This window comes from Cyprinodon variegatus, unplaced genomic scaffold, assembly GCF_000732505.1.
Source record: "Cyprinodon variegatus isolate N-32 unplaced genomic scaffold, C_variegatus-1.0 Scaffold101, whole genome shotgun sequence".
NCBI classification, from domain to species: domain Eukaryota; kingdom Metazoa; phylum Chordata; class Actinopteri; order Cyprinodontiformes; family Cyprinodontidae; genus Cyprinodon; species Cyprinodon variegatus.
The window spans coordinates 457,744-468,984 of NW_015150554.1; the positions used below are offsets into that span (position 1 = coordinate 457,744).

An 11,241-nucleotide genomic window follows, 5' to 3' on the forward strand; every position below is an offset into this window, starting at 1 on the left:
CCATAGACCTCCATTATTTGAATGTCAGCAGACAGCAAGAAGCCTCCCAGATCTCCAGATGCATTTGAGATATCAAAAAAGTACTTCAGAGTGTTGTTAAGCATGGATGTGAGTAGAAAATGAAGGCTAATCATGTTTTGGGTGTAATATTCCTTTAATGTCCAACACAGCAAGAGAAGTAAAAGTCTACAAACAAAATGCTTAAATGAAGTAAAACAGACATGAGGGGGAAAGAAATAAAGAGGCAAACAGGATATGAACAGGAGGCGTATATATGTGTGAGGCAGAAACAAAGACCAGGCTAATCAGCAGATTGGGTGCAGGTGTGGACAGAGGAATCTAGAAGGGAGCTAGGGGAAAGTAGACTGACACAAGACGGCCACAGAGGGCAAAACAGAAATATATAAGAATTCAAATACATCCAAAAAACACCATAAAATGGGAATTCAACCACTAAAACTAGAAAACACAGAAAAACTCAAAAAGAACTAAAAATTGCAGAATCATGACAGTAATAATATTGTAAGTAATAATTAAAGGTTTAAAAAAATAAAAAAATAATGAAATATACATATAAATTTATTTTCTGATAGGCAACAGCCCCAGTGCAACCCTGACTATATAAGTGGGAGAAGATGGATGGATTAATGGATGCATGCATTTCCTCAAAATTGTTACTTCATCGCTTATGTCTTAGTTCTCAATGAAAATCTTTCCTTTGATTGTTGTTATGAAAGATACAATTATTTTTCACTTGAGTGTATGACATATTTTCAGAAAGATTTCTGGTTTTGATTCTGATGAACAGCATTATCAGAATGATACAAAACCCTGTCTGAGTGAATCAGATCATTTCCATAGAGCCACTTTGCATCAGCAGCTAAATGCTCCAGCGCTCTGGGAGAGTTTATAGTCCTGAGAGTTGAACACTGGAGGACTGACAGCTGTCTTTCGTAACAACAGCAGACCCAAAAACATGACTTTGATCAGCATCCTCATCTGGACTCTGCTCTACTTCATTCAGGGTGAGGAAAATCATTTTCTGTCATTTGAAAATGATGTTAAGAGTAGCTGCGTTTCACCGCCTCGTCTAATGTCCAGTGTTTCCTTTTTTCCCTCAGGGTCTGATGGACAAAATATTGTTGTGACTCAGCCAGCAGCCAAATCAGTGCAGCTTGGTCAGACTGTCACTATTGACTGTAAGGTCAGTCAGGCACTTTCAACATCTCAGTGCAGCCACAACTCACAGGTCTGCCTGTCCTGGTATCAACAGAAACCAGGAGAAGCTACTAAAGCTCTGATCTATGCAACAGCATCCAGATTTTCAGGAATCTCCTCCAGATTCACTGGAAGTGGAGCAGGAAATAATAAAGACTTCACTCTGACCATCAGTGGAGTCCAGGCTGAAGATGCAGGAATTTATTACTGTCAGAGTTTTCACAGTGGCTATGTGTTCACACAGTGAAAACTCATCGTACAAAAACCTCCCTCAGTCTGGCTGAACAGAAACTGAACTTTGTTCTGCAGCTGGGATCGACTGCAGAGACTGATACAGTTCACTGAACACATTAAACACACAGCATTACATATTTTTAAGCATTAAAGGAATCTGATTAAACTCTGAATGCAACACCTGAACAAAACACATTTTACATGTTTTTATAAAGATAGAAATAAACTTGAAGCAATCAGTAATGATAGCAAAGCTATTTCAGTCACTTTTAAAGATTTATCTTAATTTATTCCATTTAGCATCTGTATAAAAAAGAATATAAATCAACTTCCACATCTAGTTCAGAAGTTTATTTATATGTCTTTAATTTTAAGTTAATAAATTCAATAATCTGCCAAAGTTAATCTGCATAAAATTCAACAAATATATATAGTTATAAAACTAACTTTCTTTATATACCCTAAAATACAGATTTGGAGATTTGCTTAGTCTGGATGAGATAAAGGTGTGATCATAAAGGTGTATTTCCACTCAGTTATGAGAAAAGACTTGACATTATGGGCTTTCAGCTGGAACAATGTTGTTTAGAAAGAAGTTGGTTTCTTTGTCAGTTCAATGCTGCTTTTAAAGAATCCCAGCTTACATTTATAGCTTGTTTTCTATGTAGATTTAACCATTTTAGATCTTTGAGAACGTTGTAATATAATGAATCACAGCAAAATACATTTTGACTGGAACATCTAATCAAGCCAGTTTCTAAATTTTTGTTGTCTGTTGTTTCCCCACTCTCCCTTCTTTCCTTTATTACGCACTTAGTTGCTGCATTAATGTCTATCAGATAAAAGATCAACAAGAACATTTTCAAACTTCCTCCATTCTGCTTTTTAATTATGTTGATGTGTTTCAGGAGGAAACATGCTGCCAGTTCAGCTCCATGTGACTGACTCTGTGTGTTTGCATATGTGTCCTCCCTCTCTGCTCCCAGCTGTTAAGAGGTCAGTGTTGATCAGAGGCTGTCCAGGCCTTTCAGAGACACTGAACATCCAGCAGCACAATGATGATGTTACTGACTCTACTGCTGACCATCCTGGAGCTCCTGGTTCAGGGTGAGACTCTCTGCTCAGAACTTGGTTTAAGGAAGAAATCAGCTTCATGAAAATAATTATTCTGTCATTATGGAGAATTATTGAAACAAGGTCATGAAGCTTTCTTTAATCTTTTCAGTGTATCAGTGATTTTTAATTAAACATTGTTACTCTCAATCGCTTTTTTTCCCCATGTTTTCCAGGTTCATCAGTAGACATCATCACGACTCAGACTCCTGGATCTCAGTCTGTTGTTCAGGGTCAGACTGTCTCCATCAAATGTAAAACCAGTTCTTTTGTTTCTAGTGGTCTCCACTGGTACCTTCAGAAACCTGCAGAAGCTCCTAAACTCCTGATTTATGCAGCTACAACTCGTCAGCCTGGAGTTCCAGATCGTTTCAGTGGAAGTGGTTTTAGTTCTGACTTCACTCTGACCATCAGTGGAGTTCAGGCTGAAGATTCAGGAGTTTATTACTGTCAGAGTTATCTCAATGACTATGTGTTCACACAGTGAAAACTCATTGTACAAAAACGACTGACAACAGAAACTGAACTGGGATCTACTGCAGAGACTGATACAGTTCACTGAACACATTAAACACACAGCATTATATTACATTAAGCCTAATTAAGAAAAAATGTGACTTTTAAGATTCAAAAATAATAAACCACTAAACTATTGAATCTGAAAATATCTAGATACCTTCCAGCTATTCCTTTGATAACAACTGTATGAACTAAAACAAAAGAATAAGGTAAATAACATATTTAGACTCATCAATTTGTTTTAATTCTAATTTAAAATATTTTTGAAACTAAACATAAAACTTTTGTAGACCAACATCTTGTCCTGTCCTGCAGCTCAGTTCTAGAAGTTTCTTTAATGTTGTAGCGATAATGTGGCAGAAATGGCTTACCTAATATGGAGCCTTATGAGACCATGAACAATGATAAGGGAAAAGCTTTTTATTTTTCAAGATTAAAAAAGACTGATTAAACTCTGAATACAGAAACTCAACAAAACATATCTTACATGTTTTTTATAAAGATAAAAATAAAAACGAAGCAATCAGTAATGACAGCAAAGCTACTTTAGTTTCTTTTAACGATTTAACAGAATTTATTCCAATCAGCATCTGTATTAAAACAAGAATATAAATTAACTTCCACGTCTAATTCAAAAGTTTATGAATATGTTTTTAATTTTTAGTTAATGAATTCAATAATTTGACAAATTTAATCTGCATAAAATTCAGCACAAAATATATAAAAACTTTTGGTTCACTGAATCTTAGTTTGGTTTGTTTCATTTGTTATAAAACTAACTTTCTTTAGATACCTTAAACACAGAGAATAGATGCTGATTCAGTCTTTTTGTTTTAGCATTAATATAAACAAAGATATTACTTAATAATTAGTTCATAGGAACTTGGAGTATTGCTTAGTCTGGATGAGATAAAGGTGTGCATTATTTTCACTCAGTTATCAAAAGAGACTTGACAGTGTGGGATTTCAGTTGGAACAATGTTGTTTAAAGATAAGTTGGTTTCTTTGTCAGTTAAATGCTGCTTTTATAGAATCCCAGCTTACATTTAGAGTTTCTTTTTTTAGATCTTTGGGAACGTTTTGTTATAATGAATCACAGCAAAATAAGCTTTTGCCTGAAACGTTTCATTAAAATCTAGTTCCCAAAAGTTTGTTGTCTGTTGTTTCATATAAAATGTTTGATTTATTTCTGAATTTTAGGAACATTGAACATAAAGTAAGAAAACTAAATTTAAGAATCCGGTCAGATAAAAGCTTGATTAATGAAACAAAAAAAGAAATATGTGAGTTTCAGCTAATTTCTTTGCATAATAATAAAATTGATCAACACCAGAAGTTCATTAGTTTGTAATTTTATTTTGAATAGTGAACAAAATTAAGAATAAAATATGATTTATTGAAAATAGAGAATAATCAGAAGAGAAAGAATGAGAGCAGAGACAGATTCAATCCATTATCATTGTCTGAGTAAATCAGGTCAGGACTGGGAACACTGGTCTCTCCTCAGTGTCTCTGTGACTGCAGACTGGGAGCCCTGGGTGGCCTCACAGGTCACAGAGCCCACCTTCCTCCACTGGTCTGCAGGGAGCCTCAGGGTGCTGCTCCAGCTGTAGAGGCCGTCCTTCTGCAGAACCCCGGGGCTCCTGCTCTGCTCCCAGCTGCCGCTGCTGCTGCTGCCGTCCACCTTCCAGGACAGACTCCAGCCGGAGGGGAAGCCCTTGTTGGCCAGACACATGAGGGTGGCCTTCCCCTGCTGCATCTCCTCACTGGAGGGGGGCAGCACTGTCAGGGTGGGACGGGTGTCACCTAGGAGACACCAATTAGGTTAGAGAACAGGAACCAGACAGCCGTAAGTCAAATAGCAGAAAGCAGTGAAAAAACCCTGTAAGAATTTTCAGTTAAACTTTTTTTCCAGTCCATCAGTCACTCCTTCACAGATTGTTTCACTTCCATTAAAGGAACCTTTCATGCATATCAGCACACAGAGCCCTGATATGACCTTAAAAAGTATAAGAGAATTTTAAACTAAACAATAAACTGAAATATATATCTGACTGACCATAAAAAGGATAACTATACATAACGGTATATTTCATTTATTGTCTATTTTACACTATCGCAATAGTTCAATAACATTAACTATGACTCATTTTAACTCTTAAACTAATAATCTCTCATTGAAAAATTAAACTTTTGTTAACAAATTAAACTTTTTAGTTTTTTAGTTCATTTCAGAAAGATGATTGATTAGCTAAAGTAACTTTAAGGAAACTTTCAAAGTTTAAAAAAACACAAACTAGAGATAATAATGCAATGTTCAAAAGATCTAAACCATTTTATAATGAATGAAATTAGTAAGAAAAAAATGTAAGGTATGTACTGTAAGTATTTGTAGTATTCAGAAACAAACATCATTTTAGGATGCAGTCGTTTTCATTGCAAAGTAAAGGTTTTTGTTTTCTCTCTTTCTCTACACATAATTCCGGAGGATAACACTAAAGTAGTTCTAATATATTTTTCAACCAGGTTAAATAAAATTTCTAATTTTTACTTCTATTTCTGCAATTTAAAAAAAATAAAAGTGTTTTCATTGTTAATAAAAAAATAATAAAAGCCTTCATGTTTTGATGTCAAAATCTCTAAGTTTAAAGATTTAAACTATTTTACATGATTGATATAAAGTTGTTATACAATTTCAATAATCTACATTTAACACTCAGTCTGTTTCATCTTATTTATTTTTAAATATTCAGAAACTTACTTCCAACATCCAGTCTGGTTCCTCCACCAAAAGTCCACCACAGTGATACAAACTAATTAAGTCGTCGTACAAAAACCTCTGACTGGAAAGACACGGCTCTCTGACTCTGAACACAACAAACTAATTCTGGTTGAAAAACATAAATATTTTCTTTTGTATTTTTTGCCTCAATATCTAAAAAAAAACTCAGAGAGAAAATTTAAATATTAAAATGTCTTTTTTAGTACTGTGCTCTGTTTCTCCCAAAACCTGAAATTACCTAAAATTTATAAGAAAGTATCCTGCATGAAAGAAAATGAAAAATTGTACTTACTTCCAACATCCAGTCTGGTTCCTCCACCAAACGTCAACCACAGTGATACAAACCGATTAAGTCGTCGTACAAAAACCTCTGACTGTAGAGAGACACGGCTCTCTGACTCTGAACACAACAAACTCTACTAGAAAAGTTTTAGCAATAGCTAGTCAACCACATTTATTTATTTATGTTTTTCTGTTAAGGGAATTCTTATGCAAGAAACTCAAAAAAAAAAAAAAAAAAAATCATGTTTTCAATTGAGAAAGATTTCTGGATGGGAACCGAAACATCTTCAAATTTGTATTCCAAATGTGAAGATGTCTATTTTTTTTACTTTACTGGAATAAAAAAAAATACATTAAAGAAAAACTTCTATCAAACAGCTTATAATCCACTTTAATGCAGAAGAATTAAGACCATAAAAATTAAGTTTCTCAACTAATACAGTATGGTCAAGAATGTCAATAAAGAATGTCCTAATATCCAGGTACACATTCATCAGTAATATGAATCATTACAGTAGAGGTTGAGTGGCCAGCTCTATATGGATGTTGAGTTTTTAAAAAGCTTGTTAAAAAAATAATCTTGAAGTTGTGCATGTACCAATCTTTCCAGATGTTTCCTTAAGACAAGTAAAATACTGCATAAAGGTGCAGCATAAGACAAAGTGGTATCATCTGCGTACAGGACAGTTTTGGCACTTTTTGTAGCCCAAGCTAGATCATTAGTGAGAAACGTAAAGGGCCTAAGCAGCTGCCCTGTGGAATTCCACACTCCAAACCTCTCCTACAGGTGAGGCTACCATTCAGATAAACCTTTCGTGATTTGAAAGACAGATAGCTTGTAATCCGCTTTAATGCAGACAAATTAAGACCATAAAAAATAAGTTTGGTCAAGAATGTCAATAAAGAATGCCCTAATATCCAGGTACACAACACATACTAACATAGAATTATCTATTGCTTTAAGCAAGTCATCAGTTATATGAATCATTGAAGTAGAGGGTGGATGGCCAGCTCTATATGGGTGTTGAGGGTTTGTAAAAATTTTGTTTGTTAAAAAATAATCATGAAGTTGTGCATGTACCAATCTTTCCAGAACTTTGCTTAAAGCAGGCAAAAAATATTTATTGATCTAGAGTTCCCCTCATTAAAAGTACATGTAGTATCCTTAGGTAAAGAAATAACTTTAGCCTCCTTCCAAATCCTTGGACACAGGCCCATATCCAAACAACTATTAAAAATATGACAGATTGGAGCTGCTCTGACACCAGCAGTCTTGCTCAGCAGTTTGCTATTCAGGTTATCTAATCCAGCAAACTTACTGTTAAGAAACTGAAATTTGTTCTGCAGCTGGAAACTACTGCAGAGACTGATACAGTTCACTGAACACTATAAACACACAGCATTACATATTATTAAGCATTAAAGGAATCTGATTAAACTCTGAATGCAACACCTGAACAAAACATATTTTACATGTTTTTATAAAGATAGAAATAAACATGAAGCAATCAGTAATGATAGCAAAGCTTTTTCAGTCACTTTTAATGATCTATCTTAATTTATTCCAATCAGCAGCTGTATGAAAAAGAATACAAATCAACTTCCACATCTATTTCAGAAGTTTTTAAGTCTTTAATTTTAAGTTCATAAATTCAATAATCTGAACAAAGTTAATCTGTATAAAATTCAAGAAAGAATTTATAAAAAACTTTGGATTCACTAAATCTGATTTTTTTTTCATTTGTTATAAAACTAACTTTCTTTAGATATCCCAAAATACAGACTTGGAGATTTGCTTCGTCTGGATGAAATAAAGGTGTGAATTTTTTTCTCTCAGTTATCAGAAGAGACTTGACATTATGGGCTTTCAGTTGGAACAATGTTGTTTAGAAATAAGTTGGTTTCTTTTACAGTTCAATGCTGCTTTTAAAGAATCCCAGCTTACATTTGTAGTTTCTTTTTTATGTAAATTTAACCCTTTTAGATCTTTGGGAAGGTTTTGATATAATGAATCACAGCAAAATAAACTTTTGACTGGAACATTTAATCAAGCCAGTTTCCAGATGTTTGTTGTCTATTGCTTCTCAACTCTCCCTTCTTTAATTAATTATGCATTTAGTTCATTAATGTCTAACAGAAAAAAGATCAACAGGAACATTATCAAACTTCCTCCATTCAGCTTTCTAATAATGTTGATGTGTTTCAGGAGGAAACATATGGAAGCAAATTGTTAAAATACTTAAAATGAAAAAGCATTTCCAGAAATGCTTTTTCATTTTAAGAATATGGCTGCATTGTTTGACTCATAAATGAAATTAGTAATCAATAATCCTGTTTGCATTTTCATTTTCTTCTTCAACACTGCTCATCCTTTTACTTAATTAAAATAAAAGGAAAAAGACATTTGAGAGTTATTTTTCAAAATGTTCCCCAGCAAATACATACCAAAATTCAATTTGAAATGTAAAATTTGAAAATGAAAAAGCATTTCCAGAAATGCTTTATCATTTTAAGAATGTGGCTGCATTGTTTGACTCATAAATTAAATTAGTAATCAATCATCCTATTTGCATTTGCATTTTCTTCTTTAACACTGCACTTTTATGCCATAATTAAAGAGAAAATACAGCGGACATTGCTTTTTCGTTTTCATGGTCTGCCTACAAAGTACTGTCCACAACTCGAAAACGAAAAAGCATTCTGAGCGGTGGGGGCAGCAGAGTGACGTCAGCAGCTGCTCTTCCTCGGGTCCTTGCTAACAGTTGTTATGCCCAAAAATGCATGCCTGCCGAGATATGCATCCCGAGTCGCGGGAGCGCGCATCGCTCTGTTCTTCTGCATATCGATGAGGAAAACTGATTTAAATACGTTTTACATTTACAAAAATACAGATTTTTAAAAATAACATTAATTCCAAAGATTTTGACCAAGGTACGGCTGATTTACTTGTTGTGGTCTCTTGTTATTTACACACAACAATAAACCGTGGTACCCGACGTGAGTTTTGAAATTGCAAAGCTTTCTCTTAAGTGTAAAATCAAATGCGCATCTACACAGCACAGCATTCACAGACCAGTGTGATGCATAAGACGCGCACGCCGCGCCGCAAACACGCTGCTGCTCAAGATGGAAAAATGTAACTTTTGCTGCTTGACTCGCCGCATCAACCAATCAGAGACGCTGGTCTGGGAGCTGCCAGGGAGACAGACAGATCGCTGATGATACAGAGTGCTGTGATCACTCCTCTGAAACAGTTTATTAACGGCTAAATTAACTTAAAATGTAGAAACCTGCCGACAAAGCGTGTTTGCTTTTATTATCCTGGTGCCTACAGTTTGGATTATGTACGTGAAAACCACCTTCCAGCCGCAGCTGCAAACCGTGAGGAGACGATCGGGCCAGAGGCTGCTGTTGAATAGGATTCCTACTTACAGCGCACCGCCGATATGTGGGGTCTGAGTGGCTCCGACAGAAATAATATTGGAAGGCGGGATGGTAATCTGTATGAACTGACTGCACTGATTACGTTTTCAGGTGGATTTTCTCACTTAAAAGCATATTATAACTACTTTATTCCCACTGATCACAGCAAATAAAGCTGCAAGGCAAAGAAAGGATAGAGTAGCTCCGCCCAACGCGCGTCAGACCGACTTCTCCACAGTGCAGATGGAGCAGCAAAGCGCACGTCAGAACTAAACTGGTACAAGCAGCAAAAAGGAAGCAGCAGACGCGATATTGCTGCTCCTGCTGCGTCCGGTGTGAATGTGGCATTATTCTTCCCTTCAAATGTTATAGCAGAATATCACCAGTGATACTGATTTAAAAATAATAATAAAAGACAAACGTTTGCTTGAAAGCAGGTCGCTGACAGCAGTGTCTACTCATTCCTCTGAAAGCAAACAGCTCCTTGTTCTTTTCCACACGTTCCTTAAAAAATTTTTTCTTTTTTCACAGTGTCCAAATGTTCTCATCCCATTGAAAACTGTTGTAAACCATATACTTGTAATAAAAATGAAATAGAAAATGGAGTGTAATGATTAAAGACTAAATCCTGAAGGAAAATAACTTTTTCCTGTGTGAAATTAAGTACTTAAATCTATATTTGTGTTTCATTATTAACTTACAATTTCTCTTTGTTGTACTATCCTTAATAAACAGTCTGTGTTCTAACATCAGGCATTTTATTTATATAAAATAAAAATAAAACTTGCTATAATATGTCCCCCCTGTAATTTCCAGAAACGCTTTTTCATTTTTAAATTTAACATTTCAAATTGAATTTTGGTATGCATTTACTGGGGAACATTTTGAAAAATAAATCTCTAATGTCTTTTTCTATTTAATTTTAATTAAGTAAAAGGATGAGCAGTGTTGAAGAAGAAAATTCAAATGCAAATAGGATGATTGATTGCTAATTTCATTTATGAGTCAAACAATGCAGCCACATTCTTTTGCCGCTGTCTTGGCCAGGACTCCCTTGAAAAAGAGATTCTTAATCTCAATGGGACTTTTCCTGGTTATATAAAGGAATAAAAAATAAATTCTTAAAATGAAAAAGCATTTCTGGAAACGCTTTTTCATTTTAAATATGGTAACGATTTGCTTCCATACAAACATGCTGCCAGTTCAGCTCCATGTGACTGACTGTGTGTGTTTGCATATGTGTCCTCCCTCTCTGCTCCCAGCTGTTAAGAGCTCAGTGTTGATCAGAGGCTGTCCAGGCCTTTCAGAGCCACTGAACCACCAGCAGCACAATGATGATGTTACTGACTCTACTGCTGACCATCCTGGAGCTCCTGGTTCAGGGTGAGACTCTCTGCTCAGAACTTGGTTTGAGGAAGAAATCATTTTCATGAAAATGATGATTCTGTCATTATGGAGAATTATTGAAACAAGATCATAAATGTTTCTTTAATCTTTTCACAGCTTTTAAATAATCTTTAATCAAAACTAATTTGTCTCAATCGCAAATTTTTTCCTGTTTTCCAGGTTCATCAGGAGACATCATCCTTACTCAGAGTCCTGGATCTCAGTCTGTTGTTCAGGGTCAGACTGTCTCCATCAAATGTAAAACCAGTTCTTATGTTTCTAGC

The 11,241-nt window shown here is 35.1% G+C and overlaps 3 gene segments (V, D, J or C); 2 read left to right on the plus strand and 1 right to left on the minus strand.

Moving 5' to 3' along the window:
- The first annotated feature begins 976 nt into the window (after window positions 1-976).
- On the plus strand, window positions 977-1,465 carry LOC107084472. The segment is given in 2 exon segments: window positions 977-1,025; window positions 1,122-1,465. Coding segments are annotated over 2 exon segments (393 nt in total).
- Window positions 1,466-2,507: 1,042 nt separating this feature from the next.
- Window positions 2,508-3,052, plus strand: LOC107084473. The segment is given in 2 exon segments: window positions 2,508-2,559; window positions 2,742-3,052. Coding segments are annotated over 2 exon segments (363 nt in total).
- A 1,469-nt stretch (window positions 3,053-4,521) lies between these two features.
- LOC107084474 lies at window positions 4,522-6,167 on the minus strand. The segment is given in 3 exon segments: window positions 4,522-4,890; window positions 5,846-5,897; window positions 6,159-6,167. Coding segments are annotated over 3 exon segments (390 nt in total).
- Between the last annotated feature and the right edge of the window lie 5,074 nt (window positions 6,168-11,241).